The sequence below is a fragment of the Balaenoptera physalus genome (assembly GCF_965194825.1).
Source record: "Balaenoptera physalus genome assembly, chromosome: 18".
Classification (NCBI taxonomy): Eukaryota; Metazoa; Chordata; class Mammalia; order Artiodactyla; family Balaenopteridae; genus Balaenoptera; species Balaenoptera physalus.
Genome location: NC_138899.1, coordinates 34483215 through 34509545, shown reverse-complemented (window position 1 = coordinate 34509545; position 26331 = coordinate 34483215). Strand labels below are relative to the sequence as shown.

Below are 26331 nucleotides of genomic sequence, written 5' to 3'. Positions count from 1 at the left end.
ATGTTTGGACTGAGGTCATTCAGAGGGAGGAAGCTTCAGTAATGATTGAAATAGAATTTTTACCTCCCTGTGTAGTTAGTTCTAAGGTCATATTAATCAATAATTTTATCTAGAAAAAATAAGGTGACTTCTATTAAACTTGATTGGGAGGTTTGTAAATTCATATTGAATTCAGAATTAGGTTCACAATGCTAGAATTACTTTTTTAAAATATATGAATTATTGTATAGATTTTATGTAATTTTTATGATGTTAAAGAACTATTAGTTGGCTTTTATAGTGTCTGCACAGCTCACAATGGCCCCCACTCACTCCAACTACCCCCCTTACCCCACAACAGAAGGCCCACTAGTCATTTTCTATGTAATACTTGCCATCCTCCCAGACAGTGGTCCTCAACTTTAGCTGCTTATTGGAATCACCCTAGGAACTTAAAAATCCTGATGCCACAGCCCCAATCCCCAGAGATTCAAATTTAATTGGACACAGTAGTTTCTAAAATTCCTCAGATTCATCTATTTGTAGTGCCAAGATACCTTACTGCCATGTGCTCTGGCTCCAGACAATTAGAACTCAGGGATTCTGACTTAAGACAAGAGAGAGAAAATGATTGGTTCACTTCGGTGGGTGGGGTCTTATGCTCCTGAATAATAGAGGAACCAAGAGGAACACATATGTCTACAATGAGAGGAGAAAGAAGCAGAGTCACTGAGAGGAGCAGAAAGATGAAAGTTGAAGAGGAACCCTGGTCCCTGGGGGTTGGTTGCAATCCTGGCTTGAGGTTCCATGTGCACCCCTCTGTCTTTGTAACCAATTCCTTTTGCTCTTTAGACTTGCAGGAATTCGTTTTGTTACAGCCAACCAAAGGAGTCCTAACAGATGCAACATTTCAAGCCAAAATCTCTAGCTCATTAACCTATACATGTAAATGATGCTTCCACTACAAATGTCACTCATTACCTAACACACTCATTTGGCGTTTAGGAATTTATGCTCTGTGGTTGAATCATTTTAGGCCATTACTTGCCGTAGCCACATAGATGCTGGATGATAAGAATTGAATATTGTAGCTCTATACTCAATAATCTGAATATTAGGAATTTATTGTTTGTTGTTGATTTTTGCGAACAGGCTACTTATTTAAAACAAAGTTTGTGAGCCTTGGTAAGAAGAGTGATGTGACTGAAATACATGAAAAATAACATGGAAAGAATAACTAGTATGGTGTTCTACCTAGGGGAAAATGTATCCATCCCCTTTCTCAATCTCTACAGAATTGTCTGACCCCCAAACTGTCTTATATTAGTCGCTGGAAGGTGAAGGTACAAAATGCGTCACTAGATTGTTACCACTTAGTAGGAAGGCGTCTAAGCCAATGCCCTCTTGATACTAGCTCTATATCCACGACAGTCTAGAAGATGCTGAGTGAATCTTCTCTTGCTGAAAGTAAGACTTCCTATTCCAACAAAATTATAAGCTCCTCTGGGAAAACAGCTTTGTTTTCATTCATTACAACATTTAGCACAGTGCTTTGTGCAGAATAGAGGCTTTATTAATGAATCTGTTTAAAGGAATAAATGAGGTTTGGTTCAGCTTTTATATACCAGTTGTACATATGAAAGATAAATGTTAGGACCAAGCCTACACATAAGGAAAAGTGATATATTTACAATGCCATTTACAATAATATTTTAATTCTATTAACATCCCTACTTCCCATATGTAAAAATGCAATCCATGTAACTTTTATTTATAATTTACTCTCCTCTAGTAATAAATAACTTTTGTTCATATTGTAAATTTGCTAATGCCAATGAAAACACATGGGGAGAAACCTTAAATCATCACCAAATGCCACTAACATCCAGAGGCTGTATGATGTTCTAGTACAAGTCTTAACTGACAAAAACATATGAGGACAGAAGACAAAAATGTGTTTGTAATGGTCACATAAACATTTGAGGTTTTATTAGGGGTAAATCATAATTTGTTAATTCATTGAAATAATCTCTTTAGACAGAAAAAAATTCATTTTCCATTCTTTTGGGAATGTTTAGAGTATTCACAGAGATAGTAACCCAATATTTCTTTGAGTGCTGCATTTTGGATTGATTAAAACTTTTATATATTATTAAAGGCTATTGGAATTGCAAAGTTACTAAAGGCATTTTTTTTCCAATGATAGAGACTGAAAGCAAAACACTGAGTTAGAGTTACAAATCTACACTCTTATAGATATGGGAATAATATATTTTGTTCCATCAACATGTCTACTTTACATTATTCAGCACAAAGCTTTGTGAAATAAGAATCATGGGAATATAAGAATATAAAGGAAAAAGGTACAAATAACAGCTTCATAAACTGAGAAATGTACATAAATAAATCATGTATATGTGGGCAGTTTGCTTAGCTGGCAAGAAACAAAATATGGAAAATCTGCTTGTTAAACAATAACTACAGAGTGTGCTTTTATGATGTTTTTCACCACAGTAATTCATATTAGAGATAGAAGCAGTTGCATGTTAAATAAAATCATTGAGCATTGTTCCCTTCACATTGTAAAGAGCTGACTTATGTTGTTTTGAGATGCCTCCCATTAGAAAGTGAATATTCCTTCTATGCTACGCATTTCACAAAATTTAATAAAGAAGAACTGTAAATAAAGTCACAGGGAGATTTCAGACAGTTTTATTAGGAGATTGTTGAAAAGAAAAAGAAAATTAAATACAATAACAGTAAACGCGGTTCTCACATTGAAACCAGGCTCAAAGAACTAGGCTACCATAGAAAAATTTCCAATTCTTGCATTATGATGTAAAAACAGATTTTTGTACAGATTTTGTACAACAAAATTCGTAATAACCTTTTATCATTTTTAGAAAACTTTAAATATATAGATAAAAATAGACAATTTTCATAGGTCCTACATGAAGATGAGTATATGTTCTGTTCCAAGGGCTTGCATAGAGCGCAAATGTGGTTATAATACAGAACAACGAGACATTAATAATTTTAGGATTACAAAAGCATGGAAACCATAAAATGGGCACAATTTTACTTGTTTAAACCAAAAAACAAATTTTAAACCAACCTGTATAACTAATAAAGGGGAAAAAAACTTAAGTTACAGACTTAAAATAACATTTCATGACTTGCAATATTTACAACATGTTAGTAAGATCCTCTCTTAGCATATAGCTGATAGCTTTTTTCTTTAATCCTTGCTAAAATTTCCTTTTATAGCGAACCAAACACTAAAACATTCTCAAAGGTCTGGAAAGTATGTATTTTAAAACTATTTAACCTACTTAACAGGTGACTCTATGCAAGAAGCAGAGCAATGGCTGTTTACTACTTATGGAAGTTGTAGGCTTTTAAAAAAACTTTCAGAAAATGTATGATTCAGAAGCTTGCCACAAGTTCCTCTGATTTTAAGTGTAATCCTTTAAAGACTGCATACAGGGAAAAACAAGAGATACATACAACAAGGAATAGAATCTCTTGTGCTCAAATAACAAAAGAAGGTTATGGAAGAACTATGCTTAGAAAACCAAGTTTCTACAAAGCATTTACTAACAGTGTTTTAAATAAAAATATTGCTCCCTTTTAAGCAAGCTAAAAATAGGAACTGTATATATAACCTTTTTATTGCATTAAAAATGGTCTTAGCTGGTTAATAGCGAGCTACACAAAAGAAATATGTTCCAGTATTGCAAGGAAGACCTAAAAAACTATAGAAGCTTAGTGCCAGTGTATCTATAATGTTAATTTCTTTTCAAATCATTAATATCCAATGAGAACTATCTTTAAACATTTTTAAGCTAGTTTTCTTGGTCATTTAAGATTTTGCTATTTATGGTAATAAATAATGTTATGATCATAAAATTGTAAGATGACAGCAAAATCATAAAATGTCCAGCAACTATACTGATTCACGTATCAGTCTTTAAAGGTGTAACTCCAAATATGTAAAAACAAAGAGAAGGTAACTTCAGCGTGTAATAAGCCCTGTTCGCAGCTTGACTTCCAGTTATCTGCACAAAAGTGAAAACACATACTGTAACTTTCAAAAAGACAGTGAAAATAACACGTAGGCACCCTTCCCTCTGACCAGGGTGGGAAGCACAACACATTTTAACTTTATCACTCAGCGCTACATGGTATTGGACTGATACATCAAGGATCCAGGGTTTGTTAGGTTTTGTCTTTCAGCAACATTAACATAATATGACATTAACATATAAAAATATTTCTGGTGTTTTGATTTACTGTTCAGCCACAATCCATTCTCAATAGTGCAGTTTGGGGCACTAACTAGGGTTCAATATACAAATAAAAGTGGCTGACACAGAGTTCTGATGTCACCAGATGCTTAAGATCTCATTCATTAATACTGTGACTCCAGACAAATATTTACATGCCTGCATGCGTTAAAACCAGAAAGGTGTCTTTCTGACCAACAGGGTGACAAAACGTATTTTCTAAAATTTTCATTTTCCTAAACTCTAGTATACTACTGCATACATAATACCTTCCTTGTATGTTTTATGTTTATATACTGTACATGTGACCAACAGTTTGAAGAAGAAGCATAATGATCATTTTAAATTCTATATACCACTACCAGTTTGGAATGAAAACATGTTACGTTTATATATTTTTAAGGAAAAAAGACCTTCGGTGAAACCTTTTGGCTTATCTCCAATGCTTCTTTTCAGGTATGCAAAATGTTATTTCACGGGGTTGTTGTCAATATCCATTTGTTGGTCTTTTGGAAAGTACATGAACAAAAATCTTCAGGAGAAAACCCACAATTAGAGTTTAAAATAGAATGTAACAGAATATTACTCTTTGATTTATTGATTTTTTAGGAATCCTCTATGTCCCCTACAAATTCATTTCCAAGCGTTCTTGCTGGTTTCTGGAGGACATAATTCTGTAAGTCTGGGTGACCAGTGCTACAAGCGTCTCTTGATGTGCTCAGATACAGAATTTTCAGAAGAGGAAAATGGTTCATTCCATTAAAAAAACAAAGCTAGGTCTTATTGAGACCTGCTTTTGACTCCATATACAAGTGTCCAGCAGCAAAGTTGCAATTATTAACTGTAAGAAGTTTGATACTTGTACATTTACAAACATTCTCAAGTCTCTGGTATGAACCACAGGTGAAAATCAATGAAGGAAACTTTTTTTTTTTGTAGAATACTTAAACTTTTAAAGAACATTAATACACAAAATTGAGGAAGTTCCCTTAAAAGGACTTTATATTTTTCCCGAACTTTCCAATGACGAATGTCTGACTGCAAAGTTCTTTACTATAACATGGACTTCTTCAACAGGAAAGATTCAGTACATGACAGTAGTTTTCAAATACAGTCTTCCATCTAAAAATGAAAAACAAAAAATAATTACTTATATGACATCTGGGGGACAAATGTGAATATAAAAACTACATAGCCTGATATAAAATTTGTGGGTTTTATTCTATCTTCACTTATTTAGGAAGTAACATTTTTCACATATTCTCAAAGTTAATTTCATAATTACATTGAATTTAAGCGACTGAAAAGAATACAACATTTCTAGTTCTCATAAATATCTATTTGCTATTTTGATATCAGTACAGAGCATTCAGAAAATAGATGAGTGTGTGTATGTGTTTTACTGATATGCAAAGCTAGCTGATTTCTGTTGAATGACAATTACTTCCTCCAAGCTTGCAGAACCAAATTTTCTTTGAATGCACTCAGATATATCTCCATCAGGAAAGACTGAGCTCCCATCTTACTTCTTAGAGATGTTGTTAAATATACCGTGTAATGTAACTGTTGTGCACATTTGTTGCTATTTATGTGAAAGCCACTTGGGTTATTTCATCAATATCAATGAACTATATAGTCTTTCCACCATGAAGTGAGATTAAACGAACAATTAAATATTAATATATTACTCAGCTTTTACCTATTGAGAAACACACAGCTATGTGAAAAAGAAAAGTAAATCAGATCTTCAATAAACCCACTTGAATGAAGCAAAAATAAGACATTAAAAATCCAGAGGACAAACAAAACAAAACATAAGCCTATTTCCCAAATGTAACACTCTCCCAACTGTCCACTTTGTGGTGTGCTCTAAACCTTGGAAATATTTGTATAAAATGTGTTTAAATTTCACGTTTTAATATCTACAGTAGAAGGTAATCAGAAAAGTAAAGTTTTCCCAAAATTTTTTAAATGCATATTGCAATGTAAATGTTTGCAAAATGATAGCTTCAAGAATTAAAACATAAGGAAATAGAAATAGCCTACAGTAAATTTAGGAAATAGAGAGTCTAAATATTTGCAGATTTCACCTTCAACGTTAAGTTAATTGAGTGCTTATATATAATCTGTGGTAGATACAGTAATTAGTAAGGAACTTAAAACCAATGTCAAACTATTTTTCTACTTCACAGAAATATTGGTGTGCCTAAGTTTTATATTCCTACAACATGTTTTATTTATTTATTTTTGGCTGTGTTGGGTCTTCGTTTCTGTGAGAGGGCTTTCTCTAGTCGTGGCAAGCGGGGGCCACTCTTCATCGCGGTGCGTGGGCCTCTCACTGTCGCGGCCTCTCTTGTTGCGGAGCACAGGCTCCAGACGCGCAGGCTCAGTAGTTGTGGCTCACGGGCTTAGTTGCTCCGCGGCATGTGGGATCTTCCCAGACCAGGGCTCGAACGCGTGTCCCCTGCATTGGCAGGCGGATTCTCAACCACTGCGCCACCAGGGAAGCCCCTACAACATGTTTTAGCTTAGCCTAGTTTGTACTGTTGGACTATTACTTCCAGGATGTTTTGGAATGCTGTTTGGCTTATTAATGTAGTCTAAGCACCCAGTATATGTTCAATAAAATGTGTTTGAATGAACGAATGAATAAATCAGATATAGTTTTCATGTGATTTATACAAAGTAGATAAATAAACCTAAAAAACTAATATTATAAAAATAAACAAACTTTTCTTTCATATTCTTAGTATCATGTGGCTAAAAACTGGACCTTTTAAAAGATAATTTTGATCTTAATGTTCTTACTAAGAAAAGCAACTAAATTGTTTTAAAATTTAGTAATAGAAATAACCAAAGAAGTAGAACACTGATGCTTTTAACCAAAATTTTCTAATTATTAGTCCTTATTTAATTTATCCCTACTTCTCTCTCCTTCCAATTATCTCAGTATTTCTATCATGTATTCACTTAAGTTGAGGATATCATTCTCATTCTTATTTTTTTTTAAATAGACAATGTTTCCTAGGATTAGACGGGTGGAGAGAAACATTCTCAATTTCCCCCAAATTCAAATTTTATACAGTGAAGTCCTTCAAAATACTTGTGGAAAAGAAATTATTTTCTCAAAATTAACATTTCTGTCTATGGAGTTTTAAAAAATCTTTGTACATTAAAGAAAAAATATTATGGGAATTCCCTGGTGGTCCAGTGGATAGAACTCCTCGCTTCCACTGCTGGGGGCTCAGGTTCGATCCCTGGTCGCAGAACTAAGATTCCACAAGCCACAGGGCACGGCCAAAAAAAAAAAAATATTTGTTAAAGAAAAAAACTAAAGTCTTGAAAAATTGTTTCTAATCTTCTGTGATGTCTATAGCATATTAAGTAGAAGGAATGTAGTAGCAAAGAATGGATATATAGAAATCATTCATTAAGTATGAATCATTGTTTTAAAAGGTCCACTAGCCAAATTCTTCACCCAAGTGCTATATAATTCGGTACTGACTTTCTTCTCTAACCTTATATGTTACCCCTCTCCCTCAGGCAGTGACCCTGGCTCTCCTTTACGTAGAATGGTGTGCCATTCTACATATGGCACACCGAGCTCTGCACTGCTTTGGAGTATTCAGGTCTGTTATTCCTTCTAGATGCCTCAAGAAAAGTACCTCCTCCTTCCCCGCTTACATTGCTGCTCCCATCTATTAAACTTCTCTATATAGAGTCTCCTATTTACTCTCCAACACAAGCACCCTAAGAATTAACTCCATAGCACTTTGTCTCACTTTGAAGTTACGTATGGGAAGCTTCTTACATGGCGAGACCCACGAAAGCAGCAGCCATATTTCTTTTCCCATCAGTATCAGAAGGAGAATGCTTCAGCATGATGCCTGCCTTAAAAGTTTTAATGCAGTCTCAAATGTTAAACTTTCAGAGAAATCAATTACTTATGCTTACGTATTAAAAATAATTCCCTTTAGCATGTTAGAAATTTTAAAGTCTGTCTGAAACTAAATTTTAAAATAAAAATGTATTACTTAAAATTATAGCATGAATAATTATTTTATAAGATCCTTTAGATCATATACAAAGCATGTTTATAAAAATTATATACATTATATTTATGTGCTCAGTACTTGATCTACTATAATAATCTACTTTTAATAAATGTCTGTTTAAATTTTTGACTAATGTTCCTAACAGATGGACAAAAGCATCAAGCATTAAAGATGCCAGCTACAAAATAGATCCCAACTGCTATAGTTAAGGCATTTCCATGATTAAATAATACTTAGACATCAGAGATTATCTGCCTTAGAATTACCTGGAAACAGAAACATACCAGGCATAGACAGACCCTAGAGAGTAATTCCCTTTCCCTTTGTCTATGGAGCTTAACTTTCAAGGCAATTCTACCATATAATTTTGTCATCTTTATTAAAACATACTTATGGATAATTCAAAGTCTGTAAGAAAGAAAAGTTTAAAGTAATTTTATGTTGGTCCAGAGAAGTTATATTGGCCCGCCAACCCACAGCAAATAACCACATATGGATGTACCCAGAGAGCTACCAGGAGGCTTCTGAGTTATGGGACGGTAGGTTTATCTCAGGCTTCTGATAACAAACCACCTGAGAGCAAGCTGAATGGCAAGGGTGCTAGGAAGAATACATGGGCCCATAATTCAAACTGTGCCATGTTTTTTTATGTTATGTAATAATGGTGCCAATAATCTTTCCTTCCCCTATTCTTCAAACAGCAGGCAAAGTGATGGAGCCCTAGAGAAGGCCCTGTAAAAACAAGCACAGGATGGAGATTACTGGAATCCCTGAGTATTTTCATGGCTAAGACTTCATTATTCAGAGGTGTGTTGTTTGCATCTGGAAACTCAGAGGCTTATTCATGTTTTGTTTTAATGGCTGCCCTTTGTGCATTACACTTCCTTTCTAACTAGATAATCTCACACCTACTCACCATTTCCTATATTGTCTTTATTTCTGCATTTGTTGGCCACAGAAAAATAGGTTTTCCTGATGCTGAGCAGGGTTTATGAAACAATCATTCCTTGATATCTCAAACGGATGAGAACTTTTTTAAGATCAAGTAAATTGGCAATAAAGGCAATAATGATTATCAACAGTATAGCTAATATTTTCTGAGCACCTATTGTGTTCAGGGCACTTTATAGATTTTAAATCTAAACTTCTCAACAACTCAACAAAATAGGTATTCTTAGTGCCTTTTACAAATAGGATATTAAGGCTCAAAAAGGTTAAGTTATCTTGCACATTTTCAAAGAACTAATGAATGGAAGTGCAGTGATTAGATATTTGTGTGAACCCAAATCTATTCTGTTATGTCACTTCCTCTAATAAGCAATTGCAAGATCACTGGAGGAAATACCCTGTCTCTGATTTGCAGAGGTAAGGGACTGACTCTTGGACACCTTGGTACCATCAGTCTCCTTGCTTTGTGAATCTGTTCCACACCATTTTCTCAGAAAACAGAGGTTTCCTTTTAGTATGCAGAGCCTCAACTGAACAACTTGAAATCAGAACTAAAATTCTTATAGTTTGGTTTCAGAGAAAATATCTTCCGTTGACACAATGACTATTTGCTTTCGTAAGGGAGGCTGATATGACAAAAATCATCAAGTGACACTTTGTGCATGGGAGTACTTAATTAAAAAGTCTCTTCTAATTAAAAGCATGTGGGAGTAGGCACTGAGTGAAACTATTTAGATTACAAATTCCTAATAGTTCCAGAGTTCATTGTGATTTGTTGTTTACAGCTCTAATTTGGTGTATAAGAAAGTATCTAGATCACTGAATAGTTTATTGCAGGTGTGAATTTTTGTATGCTGCTTACTGTTATTATGCAGATTTGGATCTACAGATAGTTAAAGAAAAAATTTTAAACTCCTGATAAAAATGAATCTCAGGTTTTAACATTAAAGTTGAAATCTTCAACTCAGGCCATTAAATATAAAGATTCTATCTGTTATTTGTTAGCTGTGGATGAGGAGGGAGAAATGCAGAATGTCACAAAATTTCCAGTTCTGTTTTGTTTTGTGTTCGTGAATTAAGTTTGCTCTGTTTTAAATGTAATTTTTATTTTATATTAGAATGTAGTTGATTTACAATGTTGTGTTAGTTTCAGGTGTCCAGCAAAGTGATTCAGTTATACGTATACACTGATTTAATGTTTTTGCAGCTATTGTTATATGTAGTTATTTGTAACATCTAATGAATATAGACAGATATATAATTTAGCTTTTATTCCATATATAAAACTAAAGTATTGAATAGCTTGATCATTTACTTTAAAAAACTAATGATGTTTGTTCAATAACAATCACAATATATGATGAGATTTTATATTAGAAGATGGCATACAAATTGGAATAATTTCAAATTACTTGACACCAGAAATCCAGTGCTCTCATTGTATGAAAACTAAGTGGAATCATTAACAAGGGAGTATGTTACTGAAAAGTATTACTCAGTAGGCAAATAGGTATATATTCCAGTTTTGAATAGAACTCCCTTGCAAAAACATCCACAAGGATCTCTTACTAGTCTTTAGCACAAAGGGCTTAATAAATTACATTTCCTGTTAGAAAGTAGTTTTATTAAGAATGGCATCTATTTGTTCAAAACTTATATCCAGACACCTGTAATCTAATGAAGTTTGCTGCTTTCACAAAACAGTTTCATGTGCCCATATCTCACTCCTCCAGAGCTGAGGAAAATATGAACATAACAGAGGGCAAACATATAAGATCATACATCTAGAAAGTTTAATATTTACTTAAATAATATTAGGTCAATATGAAATATAGTAACCCTGAGCTTCTCTCAACAGAATGTCTTAATCATATAAAGTAAGGGAAACCAAAACAAGTGATGAAAACAAATGTTAATGATTCATGTGATATTTGATAAGACAACGAAAGGAAGTCAAAATAAAAGCAAACAAACAGGAACAGATGGGAAGGATCTCTGTCAAGTCATAACCCTTCTTCTAAAACCCCTAAAGGAAGAAGCTAATTAAAGAAAATATTGTTTCTTGCTTTTTTTATAATTTTATATTTAGAGTAAGAACATTCTGCTACTGCTGAGGCAAAGAAGCAGAGACACAAAGTCTACATTTAACATGAGAAATATTTTAAGAGAGATTGATGTTCAGCACAAGCTCTGTTACAAGAGAATACTGGGTAAATATCATTTCTTCTCATGAAATGCAGATAATAACAGTATCAGTGATTTCCAGAAGTTATAGTCAAGGTTGTGTTCAAATATAATGAAAAAGTAAAAACTGAAAAAGTTGCAACAGATTTTGAATTTTAGGTATTTCAGGGTGATAGCTGCAGAACCTGAGGCCCACAGAGCTGGGTCAAAGTGAGAGAGGACTGAATCCCAGATCCCTTTTGAATGCTTTCTCTATAAGCAGCCAGTGCCATTCTAGAGAGTGGGCACGGACTACGTGTAAGAAGGCACATCAACCAGGGTATTCTGTCTATACAAACCAAACATACTAGTACAAGCAGTAGATAATGGATTACTTAGTAGACCAACATGGTCCAGCTCATTTGAAATCAAAGTAGATAATAAGTTTATTACAAGGCTAGTATGAAGTAAAGCTCTTGACTACAGCTAATATTGCAAACAAAAATAGTTTTATAATTGAGAACTGCTTTTAAATATTTTTCAGTTTTCTTCAAAGAAGAAAGTGCATGAGAGAACATAGTCTAGTTTAAAACATGTCTGAGAATAGAGGATTATCTAAAGTTATGATATATAGGTTAAAAGGTAACCACATTTTTAGACAAAAACAATGAAAGTGAAGCCCTGTCCTTTACATGTGAAGAAACTTTGTATTAGACTCTAGGTAAGCACACTAATAGGGGAGAGACCTGAACTTTAACAATTTGACAAATTGAAGCAGGTGGAACTAGACTTTAGTTCTTGGGGAGCTAGAAGGAATCATCGCTGGGCAGCCTGATCTAATCACACATTCTTTTTAAGTGGGAAACTAAACAGACAAACCAGTAATGAAAGCTGAGCTGAAGAATGTGGAGAGAAGGCATTTGAAGATGTACAAATGGCTATGGTTAATCTTAGCCAGGTTGGAGTTATTTCGCCAACTCCAGCCCTGGGCAAAATACATTTTCCAAATGGCTAGATCAGTTTAAAGTATCTCAGCTCTCCTGAGAAGTGACATTCTTGTTGTCAGTATGTTAAAGAGTCCCTTTGCCTGAACTTCAGGCTCAACTATGATGTTGATACTGTCTGTGGGCAAAGAGGAATTTACTACCAAAGGTTAAGATAATTTAGGTTTAGTGGGTGTTAAAGATCTTTTATTCTGTAACTCAAGGATCTTCCCCAATTGGGGTAGAAATCTAGACCCTGTGGTTCTATGAACTGATATCTATTTAAGAACTTAATGTTTTTAAAACCATATCTCCATGATTACAACCAAGCAAATTTGATTTTTAAAACATCATCATCATCAACTATCTACCGCTTGTCTATTCAACAGGGAACAGGCAAGTCTATACTTAATGTTAAAAAATTAGCCCTCTGACAAAATGTTTTAGTTGTGAACGATCAGCCTATACTCATGCAGATAGGGTTTGGATCTCATACATTGTATTACTAGGACCTAAGTGTTGCTACAACACTTGTCATAGGATCCAAACTCTTGTCCTCTCCTAAGTTGTTTTCACTATGCCAATACTTATACAGCTTTGCTATCCTAGAGAAATTGATTAAAGTCTAGCTATAATCTTTTTAAGAGTAGGTAACATACCATATGACTTTGTGTATTTCTAGCACCTTGAACATTGCCTGGAACCTGGCAAGTGCTCAGTAAATACATACAGAAGGAACTATCAAAGTAACATTACAAAATGAGGGGAAGATGGATATCATGCACCTTTGGATATTATACCTTGAAAAGAACACAGCGTCACTTGGGTAGTATACTGGCTTAGAATACACAACCTGAGTCTAATCATGAGGAAACATCAAATGCAAAATGAGAAACATTCTCTTAAGACTGTTTTTTTCAAAAATGTCAATTTTACAATTTTTTTAAAAAGGCCAAGGAAATGCACAAGATCAAAAAGACTAAAGAGAAATTACAACTTAATATAATGTGATCCTAATTTGGATTCAGGAATGCTATAAATGCTATAAAGAACATGATTGGGTCAAATGACAAAATTAGAATTTCAATGTCAGTTTGAATAAAAGTACTGTGTCAATGAAATATTTACTGAGCTGATAAATATGCTGTGTTTATGTATAAGAGAACATCCTTATTTTTAATAAGTACCCTGTGAAATACATATGGGTAAATATAACAGGTAAAGAACCATGATTTATACATCTCACTCTCAAATTCTTCAGAAAATACTACGCAGGTAGAGCAAATATAAAGCACATGGAACAAAACATTAACAATAAATGAATCATCGTAAAGTGCTTATGAGAGTTTTAATATTTTTGAACTTTTCTATAAGTACAACTTTTTCAAATGTAAATTTAAAAAATAAAAGTTTGCCTAAGTGAAATGAAATTTTAATACATCACCAATATCAGGTATTTATTCATAACTAGCTGAAGATTTACGCTGTCCACTATCCACATACACTTTTTCACTGATTATATGGGAAGTATTCTCATGGTAAATATGTTTTCTGCTTAGGAGCAAGGTTTTGAGAATTCTTATTCAAGTATTAGATAGTAAGATGATGCTTAGTGATTTTCTTAATAGAGTTCTTCAGAAAAACCAGGTTCAGATTCATGAAACTTACTGGACTGAGGGTATGCATATAAGCTGGATTCTGGTCTATTGGTCCATTATGTTTGAATGGTAAATTTACAATTGTAAAGTTTATGAAGTCTACTTAACTGTATTACTTGTTAGTTAGTGAGGGCTGTGTATGTTAATGTGCACTTGCTGGTATAAAGAAACTATTGTTCTGTTTAGCTGTTTGAAGCACAGGTTATCTTTTAAAAGTTTCTGAAAAACAAAAACAAAAAGCAGAACACAGACATTGTTAAAGTTTTGTTTTGTTCCTGTAAATAAAGAAAAATTATATTGCTGTTAGGTCTACTATGGTGAAGTATTTTTGTGTGTGTGTTCTAATCAAGTATTCATTAGTAAGAAGTGAGAATCCATCAGAGAGGTTAATGTACCATCAAGTGAGAATGGGGTACTTTGTACTTAGGTTACCTTGTCCTGATTGGAAGGTGAGACCTCCCAACTTCAGCAAAGAGAAGCACAATGGAATCTCTTATTACTTTCTCCATTCTTCTATTCATTTCTGGGATAACGAAGACTAAGGCACAGGGATGGAAGGAAATCATTTGAGGGTATATCTGAACCTTAGTGATGATGGAAAAATTGTCTACTATGCTTAATAAAAATGAAGCATAAAAAAGTGATGCCTTATTTGATAAAAATAAGATACTGCAGAGAAGAGAAACAAGGATCTTTCAAATCAAGCATCTGTATCCTTTAGAACTGCAAGAAACAAGCAAAATCTGCAGTGAATAAATTGAGTTTTCAGAAAAAATGTATGTGTTATCTCTAGAGAACAAACCAAAGATGGCAATTAGAAGGGCAGTTCTTATCAGAGCCTAGTTATTTTCTTTTAAGTTTGGCAGAAAAAAATCATCTTTCTTTTAAAAGTTTAGCATTTTTATGTTTCTCTATTTTTTTATAGCATGACTAATACAGTAATATTAATAAAATTATATTTGTTTAGAGAAGTAATTGTGAATGAATAAAGTTATAAATATCTAGAGCTTGATTTAACATTTATACAATGCTGAACCAAAATGCCGGTCTAGTGCTAAACTTAACAAATGTCAAACTTCAGTGAAAGCTCTCAAATGTTTTCAATAAGTATGAGAATTGTTTTTAACTAAAGAAATGGCACTTTTGTGGGGAATAGCTTTGCTTTACATCTCACCCAATGGAATCAAGTATGTAGACCACATGTGGGTGAGAACACTAACATGCTGCTATACAAGAACTCTTAAATAAGATAGTTCTCTGTGCACTAAACTCTACAACTAATACATGAGGGATCAGTTCAGAGATGTGCAGGGACAGATTAAAGAGACAGATTATCAAACAGACAAGAAAGTGTGTTGACAGAATTATCATATCTAAAGAAAGAATATGAGAATCAGTTGAGTGTTTATCAAACAAAGTTGATCAGGCAAGTTTTGGCAAATGCCCATTAAAGCATGAACCAGGGATAAGGTTTCCATCAAAGACTGATGTGGACATCTGGTCTACCTTTACGTACATTCCTGAACTTATAAAATATTTGAATTATATAATACTCATTGGTCCGATCCCATTCTCACCAGGTAACTTGACAATTTTATTTTTTGCATAGCTCTCTATGGTAGGAATCCTCTAAGATGGCTAGCAATGCCCCCTGCTACCTGGCAGTCACATCCTTGTGAGATACCTCTCCCCTTTAAGTGTGGGCTTTATCTAGTGACTTGCTTCTAGTGAAGAGAATATGGCAAAAGCGATGAAAAGTCACTTCCAAGATGATACTATAAAAAACTGACTTTCTGCTGGCAGACACTCTTTCTCTGGATCTTTTCACTTGCTTGATCAGATGAAGTAGGTTACCATGTACTGAGTTGCCCTAGGAAGGGTCCACGTGACAAGGAACTGATGATGGCTTCTGGCTAATAGCTAGCAAGGACCTGGGACCCTCAGTACAAAACCCTTGAGGACATGAGGCATGCCAACAGCCATATGACTGAGCTTGGAAGTAGAGCCTGACTCAGTTGAGTCTAGAGATGACTGCAGCCCCTGCCAAAACTTTTTTGCAGCCTGAGAGAGATCCCGAAGCATAGGACCCAGCTAAGCTACTACCAGATTCCTCACATATAAAAACTGTGAGATAATAAATGATGTAAACCATGAAGTTTCAAAGTAGTTTGTTGTGCCACAATATATAATAAATACTCCTTCTTTTATAAGAAGGATGTGCTGGTCAATGTCACAGGTAAATATTTCAGTTCTTGTGACTTACAGTGTTTCAGTATATCTTAGTTTGCTTTCTTTTAGAACACAGAAAAGATTGATAACCCAACTCTGCGTCTTGTGGAACTCACCAAGCCAAATGCTGCCTCGTGAGTGCTCCTGGAAGTCTGCCTGCATTTCACAGAAACAGCAAAACCAAGTTGCATAATTCCCAGTACAATATTTCTTGTCTTACTATATCAAAATAAATTTTAAAAACCTCTGTTTTGCTACTAATGGAATAAGTTATTTTAAATCACAGAATATTTATTTTCACAATTGTAAAGGATTTGTTTTGCTCTTTTAAAAATATATATATTTTTGTGGAAGTGGAAATTATTTGTATTACCTTAGGGTACTTTGATTCTATCGGGAATAAAACATAGATATTCCTTACAGATTGATGATCTTATTTCATGATACATGGTGACCTTCTCAGAATTAAAGACAGTAACTTTCAGTAGTCTAATCCTTATATTAAACTTGTTTCAGAATAATGACTGTATCAAATCACTTGATCCAATGTGACAGAAGTAACCATCCTAGGAAATATTATAGCTCCATACTGCTGGAATTGTTACCATTTAATGAGCTATCAAAAAAGAAAAGAAAGAGAAGGGAAAAAAATTCTAGACCTCTCTATTAAAGCCACCTAGAAATCAGACAATCTTTGTAATGTTTTTCAGAATCTTTGCTTCAGTAGTGGTGACTGGCTAACTTCCGTTTTGGTTAAATCTGGTATCTTGCAATATTTGAAGCAATATTATTATACTGCATGTTTTCCAAGGAAACAAACATAATTCTTTGCAAATCGATCAGGAAAATATCAACAAAACAGCCACAGAAAATAATAAATGTAAGACACTAAATGCTTTCTAAAATGAAAAGTAATGAAAAAAAGACAAAATGTGCTATCACAAAAATATGCAATGTTAATAGACAATTTGGCATTTTATAAACTTTCTGTCTCTGTATACACAAAGAATTTCAGGAAACATCTGAACACTCTAGACTTACTTACAATTTATGTTTAAGTTTCAGTTAGTTTTCAGCATATATTGAATCCCATGAGATTGCCAAATTTCTTTAATACAATTTCAAAATATAAACACAAAAATTCTACAAATAAACATCTTAAGTATAATAAATGTGCATATATTTAGAAGGAAGATAAATGCTGATATATGTATGTTTCATGCCCACTGTGAAATTCTGCCCTGGGTCATTGTAACATAGGCCACTATTTCCATTAAAATTAGTAGCTTGTGTCTGTGGTTACTGTCAGTATTGCCTTATTCTCCCATCGCTAGCAATTGTGACATGAATAAATTAAGTTATATCACTATGTAGATCATTATATCCTGAATTAAGGTTAGATTTCAAGAAACATTATGAATTTAAGGAACTCATCTAGGATTATGTCAAAACTACTTTATAATAAAATCTTTATTTTCCTACCATAGGGACTATACACTACTTAATTTCAGGGCTATTTCTCAGTTGCACTTGGACAATACCAAATTGTTCAACCAGGAATGCTTGTTTTATCTTAATAACCCTGATTCATTTCAATTGGACAGACTTCAGTTCCATCTCTTTTTAAGGTAACTTACTTGTACGGTATAAAAATATTAAGTTGTAAGCTTGGATAATAAATCTTGCCTTTTCTCATCCAGTCTTTGATAGAGAGCATCAAGGTGTCTGAATGAGGAGTTCACTACTTCATCAGGCTTATTTAACAGGTCCTGTTCTTTAGGAGTTCAGTACTCAGATGAGGATTCTCTAAATGCTGTAACTGTAACCAGACTCTTGATGACTCTATTACCAAATGCCTTATGTATTGAAAAATCATGGTGCTCCTAAAGCTTAAAATAAGACTAGTGTTATTTTGGCAGATCACAAACTTGTTGTGATAATTCAGAACACTATTATATGAGCACTTTTTCTTTACTTACCAAGTCTAAAAAAAAAGTGTAATTTTTACTTTCCCTTCATCAAAATAAGAGTGCATTATACTGTTCAAATGATTGCAAAGAATATCAATGCATTAGAGGGAAAAGCTAACAATGAGAGTAAATGATTGCTGCATTTTTTTATGACTCTATTCAATGTAGTTTGATTACTTGAAAGGACTGGTATCCAACATACTGCCATACAAAACAATATCATGAAAAATATATGTCTCTTAATGCAAAGTTGAACTGACAGTTTGTCATAGGTAAAATCTGCAGAATCAACAAAGATGCAAAATAACTAAGTCAAAATATGAATTATCTAATATATCACTATGTATTTTTAGCATTCTTTATTCTAATTTTATGTATATAACACAGCACTGTAAATTTTTTTGTTCCAGTTCTATTACACTCACTTTAATGGACAAAATTCAATGCTGAGTAATCCATCCTTTCTAACTGCCGTAAAAAAAGCTACATTATGTTTTCTCTATTTTTAAAAAAATATGTATTAGGTTATTCATTACAAATAAGGATGGTGCAAAGTGAGAGAAATCTGTTAACTCATAGCCATTTGAACATACTTTGTTTCCCAATGTTGCATTTGTTACTTATCATAATCTTTTCTTGGGGTGGAGGGAGGGTGGCTTGATACTTTGGCCTTTTCAGAAGACTGACAATATCAACATTATGCAAAGATATTCTATATTTTCTACATAAGACTTTAATGGTGCCCAAAGCTGTGTCTCTTGTCTACACTTTACATTCAAATCGTCTCACATTCAAGCTCCAGCTCTATGTCTACCTAGATGGGTACTCTTCAACTCTTATCTAAAAGCCCAGTTGTCATATCAAAACCAGTAGCAGGAAGGCAAACTCATCATCCTGTACTCTAGCCTGGATCTCTTTCCCAGATTATCTATTTCAAATTACCAACCACTATTTTCTAAGCCCTGCAGTTTGATTACCCTTGTATTTCAAATGCACCTTCCTATTTATATTTTGCCCACCACCATAATTTGGATCTTCATTACTTCATTTGTGAATTCATTACATTCTTCACTTCTCACTCTTTATCAACTCATCCTATACAATGTTTATATTGTATTTAGGATTTAGTATATTTATTTCAGATGTAAAACAAGGGGAACCAGGTTTCTGTTTTAATAAATATTATTTAGGAATCTGTTTAAAGCCATACTCAGAAGCAGTCATAATATTTATTTCTCTTGTTTGCAAAAATTATATAAAATATGTCAATAATGTGGCTTCTCAGAGATTTAGACTTACATATGTAGACTTAAATGAATCTTCACCAATCATGCAATTGGAATTAATTGCTTTGTTTGTGTTCTGAAAGTACTTTGTTTACATTTCAGAAGCAGTAGATCAAAGTGTTATTCATTAAAAGAGAACAATAGATCTTTTATAGCTTTCGAGAAAAAAATCAAATTTTCTAAATTTCAGATTTAATCTACTAAATTAATTTTATGCCTTGGAACATGTATGTTCCCAATAGTATACTAGTGAGTTCTTATAAACAACAAATCTAAAAATGAGTTACACTGGAAAAACTTCAAAGTTTGGCTACCTAAAATGTTTATAGAGTATGTTAGTTTTTAAATAAAGAGAATGTAGACACATGATATAACCATATTTTAATATGTTAAAATTATTCCTGCTTCATATAAAAATTTAAATGTATAAATATTTCATATTTTTATATAAGTAAAATTTGAATTATAGTTCCTACCATCCCTGAACAACACCTTGACACCCACAGCTTTATCAATAGGAATTAACTCAATATGTATTTTATTAGAATTATTTATGTTTCTCTATATCTCATGAGAGTATGAATTATTTAGAAAAGATACCATGTCTTTTGCATTTTTTCTGGCCCCAGCACTTAAGTATTAAGCATTTGTTAATATGAATTAGTTACAGCAGATTAAATGTTAAAAAACTCAAAAACTACACTAGTATTAAAGTTAAGTGCTACTTTAACTTTTTAGTCAAAGATATCAGTTTTAAAGCAAGACATTGTTTAACTTTAGTGCGGGGCTTTTAGAGTGTGCAAAATACTAAACATGGACTTTGAAAATCCAAGAAGATATATAAATTTAAAAAAATGACACTCATTTTTCACAGGAAACCATTTAAAAATTTTGTTCTCGCCAAATGTTCATGAGATGATTCTCAGACGAGGACACTGATAGATACAGTCTGGAAGGTATGTTGGAAAAGCATGTTTATCTATGTTTTTCCATTCCACACTGTAGTGAAGATTTTACAGTAATTGAAATGAGGTGTTAAAGTTAGAGGAGTTTCAAAGAGAGAGCAGATGAAAAATACTTAATGGAAAGTAATGAGAACAGAAATTTTAAGGTTTCATTACAACTTAAATTCGTGGTTTGGGCACTTCTAGAATTTTCCTTCATGAGATATCTTTATATTCTGTATTTATTAGCCTAACCATATGAAAATGTAGACCTTCAGTTAGTGTTTAGAGAGGGAGAAGACAAAAACTACAGTAAAGAAGAAGCTAAAATTAAAAGTAAGCAGAAAAATGTGAAAAACAATATTTTATTATGTTTGTCACACTGCTAACTTGTTTTATTGAGAAATCATAAATGCTGTCAATAGTAAAAAGCAATAAAAGTCATTATTTTCAAGTCTCTAAACAGTCACTGATCCATTAAACATTGCTAAAATTGCATGCATACTTGTTCCCTAATACTTCATGTAAAAGCACCACTTCAAGTGTTAAAATATATAAAGCCCATAGATTTGGAATGATGAGATAAAAAATTACTTCTTTGTTGACTATAAATTTTTAACATTAAGAAAATATTTGGAAAGGTTTTTTGCATTACCTTTGTTTTGTAAAAATAACATGCAAAGGAGCCAACTGAGTTGTGATAATTTACAGCTTTTCTATGTGAATTGTTACATTTAAATAAATGCTTGTGTTCTAGTTTTCTCACAAAGGAATAGAATTGCATTTTGAAATGCTATTGAAAACAAGGCACCCAAGAACTGCTTTTGAGATCAAAGTGGGCAGTTAGTCCACAATTTTTATGTGACTTCACTAAAACAAAACAAAACCCCAAAAATCTAGCTATACTGAAATGTAAGTATACAAACTTCCTAAAAATATTCACCTAATTTTTGTATGTTTATTTACAACCACTCAAGCATTAATTTTCATAACATTTTAATTTCGTAACATTTTCACTATAGATCAATGCTATCAGTACTTTTGGAATTAGTCGGTCAAGATTTTTGTTGTGGATGTGAAATTATGAGATGAGAGAATGTGGAAACTAAGTTAAATATTATTCCCATCTTTGGACCAAAACGAAGTTTGCTCTGTTGTTAACAAGATAGCTCAAATTCCTTAATGCTTTTACTTCTTTCGAATGGATCGTCTGTTGCGGTGGAAGCCATGGTTTGTTGATGACCAATCCCATGTCCTGGATTTGGACTTGACATGGGTAACTTTGTGAGAGCCAGTAAGGAGGTTTCTGTCTAGCCTGCACTAAAATCAGTTCAATGCAATGGGGCCACCTTGCCCTACTTTGCTATATTAATATGTGTAACAGGGAGCTGTAAGTCACTAATCGAAGTTTGCCTGCATTTTAACTCATTGTAAGGCTACAATAAACTATCTACAAATAGTGGGATAATATGATATGGAAAAACAGTTTCTTACAGTCACATTTTGATTCTGCTGCTGATAAACCTGGGAAAATTAGTGTAAATATATCACACATCTAAATAAGGTTCCACCCGGGAAAGCTATGAAGAATTATAAGAAATTTACTATTCTAAAAGACCATAAGCATATGAGTGCCATGCCATTAACATTTTTCTTTTTATCTACCACATTTACTTCACTCTTTTCATTTACTGAAACTTGGATATGTTAACCAAGATTGGTTCTGAATTCTTAGGGAAATATAAGCCAAGGAGCTACATTATATAATTAACCAAATCTTTAAATTAAACGACCTTCTGCATTTATTTAAATGCATCTCATTCTAATAAGTTAAGAAGTAAAATTAGAATCTATAAAACAAAAAATTTCACATTTTTAATCCTTTGCAATAATCAAACCACTAAAGTGCCTGATAAAATGGAATAAATCTGAATTGTACACATTTGAAAAAAAAGATATGGGCAGGTGGGCCTCAAAATTCTATCTCAAAAGTATGTCTGAATTCAAAGCAGTTAGGGGAAGTCATTGCACTCTAAAAAGCTTGGAGAGCTGTTCTCTTTACTTGTGATTTATTTGTTATTTTCAATTTGGTTTATATATTGACAATCTGATATACTATGAGTTTTTTTATTGAGGGAACTTTTTTCTGTCTTACTAGTATCAGAGAACATAAATGAACATTTACCTTGTTAAGGTTTCCACATTTTTTTAAAAATCTGTCATTTTATATAAAAATGTGTATTTCTGAGTTCTCTCAGAAAACGTATATGGTCGTACCAAGCTAATGGTCCTACTTGGGCAATAGTTGGCTTGAACCCAGAACCATATGTGGGTTTAGAAAAGGAATGTACTTTCTATCCTTATTGTCTTATATCTAATCTTTTCTCATTTGTGAAATTTCTCTTTATTCCCAACATTTAAACTAGAGATAAAGTCTAGACTCTGAGATTTCATATAACATTGCTGGAGAAACATAAAAATCAGTCCAAAGACTATGATAACTTGGAACAATGTAGACCTAAAACTATATTACCCAGCATGAGCCATGAAGAAAATATAAACACATTGAAATTATTAATACAAGTAAATACCAGTTCATCATGGAAATCAAATAATTAATCTTAATCTGTGAAAATGGGAATTTCACAAGTAAATGTAAAACCATAGTATAGAATCAACGTTCAACACAGCACACCTGATTATGTATGGGAATAATTTATGGTCTAAAATCTCCCCATCCAATGCTCTTTGTGCCAGTGAGAAATAAATAAAGAATGAGAGTCAGATCCAATAATTTGTAGCCATTATTCATCATTTTATAGGTGTAATTAGTAAGCTTAGGTGGAACTATGTTTGGAGATTTACTATCTCTGGAGTATGATTATCTATGAATTAAAAAAGTCTGCAGTTACTCCACACTATATGAAAATACAAACCATATTAAAAGAAATTTGCCAAAATATAATACAAAAATCAAGAAGTTCTAACACTTTCATCTTAAATGAGTCAAAAACAACTGGTTTATCTTTTATTTAATTTGAAAAGAGATAAGTAATAATAGAGAGCTGAAAATAAATCTCCTTAAGCCATATTGTTTAAATTGACATAAATATTGAAACCTACAATTTGTCATGAATTTTTTAAATGCCTTGAAAAAGCTGGTGAATATTATTTTCATTTTCCAACTTAAAATATACTAAAAGAAAAAGTATGTGCCACATATTGAAAAAAAATATTCATTGGATTAAGATAATTTTTTAAAATCCAAATAATGTTTAATGTTCACCAAAAATGAATAATATTGCAAGTACTATTACATTAAATTTGTGCTTAACTGTAGAAATAGCAAATCTTTTATAGCATAGCCTTTACTTACTTTTAAGTTCTTATATTAATTGTAAGTTCACATATTAATTCATTTGATCCCTGTAACAACTCTGTGAGGTGAATATCATGATCATTTTCTATGTTTTATGGATAAGGAACTCTCATAATCAAATAGTTTAATTTACACACTCAGTGTTATACAGATAATAAATAGCAGTGTGGAGATTCGAACCCAAGCAGTCTGTATCCAGAATCCACGTACCCGTAATGGACCATGAACACATTGTGTGTGTGGGGGGGGTGTGTTTGGGTGTGAGTGTGTGTGTTTATACTCATAAAAAATCAGATGTCTCTGCCATTTTGACAGGATAAAAATATCAGCAATAGAGCAGGTCTTAGCAGTTAAAATCATAACATTAATGAATCATGGTATCGATACTAGACTATGGATTCCAGTTCCACATTGTTCTCCTAAGACTAAATCGTCTTAGTGTTAATTCTAATAATTTAGAAATCAGTTATTTAAATAAATCATCAATGTTAACGCTAGAGAAACAATCCGTATTGGCATTTACTTTGTAACTGATTAATAATTATCTTTATAACCTAATGGATTTATTTTTCTTTTTATATTAGAGAAAACTCCATGAGAAATTGCAAATTATGAGAGTGGTTTCAGGGCTAAAAAATAACCATTGCCTAATGAAAACGCCTTTTTACTTCCCTGAAGATGAATCCTACAGGAAACCAATGTCAATTTAATTGATATTATCACATTACTAAACTTTACACGGGAAGAACTAGTATATATTTGCATTTTAAATCTTAATCCTTAAAAATGTATGCCACCCTCATTATTTGGTTGAACATTGAGCCAGTCACAGCCACTTCATAAATTATCATGAGATACAAAGATGGATGTCATGTAAGAGCAAGGCATATGGAGTCAAAAGGATGAGAAGGTCCTGAGTTCACAGTCTGATTCCAAGCAATTTGCTTTAAGACCATGTTCCTCAGTTTCCTCAAATATAAAATGGGTATGCTGTGAAGATCAACACAAATAATGTATTTGAAAAAGCTGTGCAAACTTGCAATTGCTTTAGAAATGTTAACCGATGTTCTTTGTAATATCCTGAATCACTGCTGCATCAAAAAGGATGAGTACCATTCTCAGGTCACCAACGTCCCTTCCCTAATGTCTTTTTAACTTCCAGGCTCCTTCCTCATCCTCTTCCTCACCTCTTTTGAATATATACTCTTTGGCACTAGATGAAATTTTGGATTTCATTTCTCCCAAGGCACATCTCTTGCTTTTCACTATGATCTCTTAGTTTGTGAGAGAAGAAACACCTGCTGCCTTTCTTCAGCAGGCAGATTTAGAATAAAGTTAGCACTGTAATGCTTCTTCCAGGACATACTGTCAATCCAGCAGTTATTAAAAACAGCAAGTGGATTTTAATGGACTAATTTCTTTGAAACAGCTAAAATATTTTCAACCAATGAACCATTTCCCAAACAATTAAACATACTGATTTTTCATATATATATATATATATATATATATATATATATATATATATATATATCTCCTCCAGTTGCCCACTATTTCAGCCATAAAAATATCATTACCATTGAAAGAAATGATCGGGTCTTTGTAAATCTTACTTGTAAAACTAAACAGTTATATTCATTTCTTCATTTACCGACTGCCTTGCCACCTTTGAGAAAGTGAAATTGGACTATTTTTTAGTGTTGTTGTTGTAAAATGATACTGAATGCTAAATAATGTGCTTGTTTGTTTTTCAGCTGTTGTAAGTCTAAAGAGGTTTTGTGAATACTTCAATTATAAAAACATTTAAAACATACAAACTTGTGCAATTTTTATTTTAATGAAGATGAGAAGTTCATTAAAGAAGATAAATATTTCATTAGATGTTAAATAAAACAAAGAGATTTTTTGGCTTCTCTCAGCACAAAATTCCTTTGAAAGATTAATTAATACTTGCAAATTATGCAAATTAGACCCATGCAAATATTTTATGAAGACAATTAAGGGAACCATTAATTACTGCTTTTTTTGCTTCAGTGAGATTCATTCATTTAATTTTAATTTCACTTTAACTGTTTTGATGTATAATCTTGCAGCTAAGAACTTTATCTTTCCTGGCGGGTCACTTAAACTTATAAATTTCATCCAGTGAGCGAACAGAAATCTGTAAAGATATTCTCTAGACTATGTTAAGTATCAAGAGAAATTTCTGACACAATGCACTCCCAGAAACAGGGAAACTGGAAGGGAATGTGAGCTCATTCTTGGACAAGTTTCAACTGCTGGAAAAGCAATTAATTTGCTTTGGCTGTGCTAATATAGGGGAATTAGAAAGTGTGACACAAGACAAATAGAAATAATTAGTTCTCCAAAATGATGTTCTCATTAATATGGTTTGAACAGTAGAAATAAAAAACATTATTGTGGCATGTCTGCATTCTGTCCCTAACCATG

The 26331-nt window shown here is 32.9% G+C and overlaps 1 protein-coding gene across 2 annotated transcripts in view; it reads right to left on the bottom strand.

Moving 5' to 3' along the window:
- Positions 1-2675: 2675 nt before the first annotated feature.
- Positions 2676-26331, bottom strand: part of DACH1 (dachshund family transcription factor 1) — a 410071-nt gene continuing 386415 nt past the window's right edge. For both annotated transcript variants that reach the window (XM_082434858.1, XM_082434857.1), the window contains one exon: positions 2676-5387. In XM_082434858.1, coding sequence (XP_082290984.1) covers positions 5350-5387 — 38 coding nt within the window. In that variant the 3' untranslated portion in view covers positions 2676-5349. The remainder of the gene's footprint in view (positions 5388-26331) is intronic.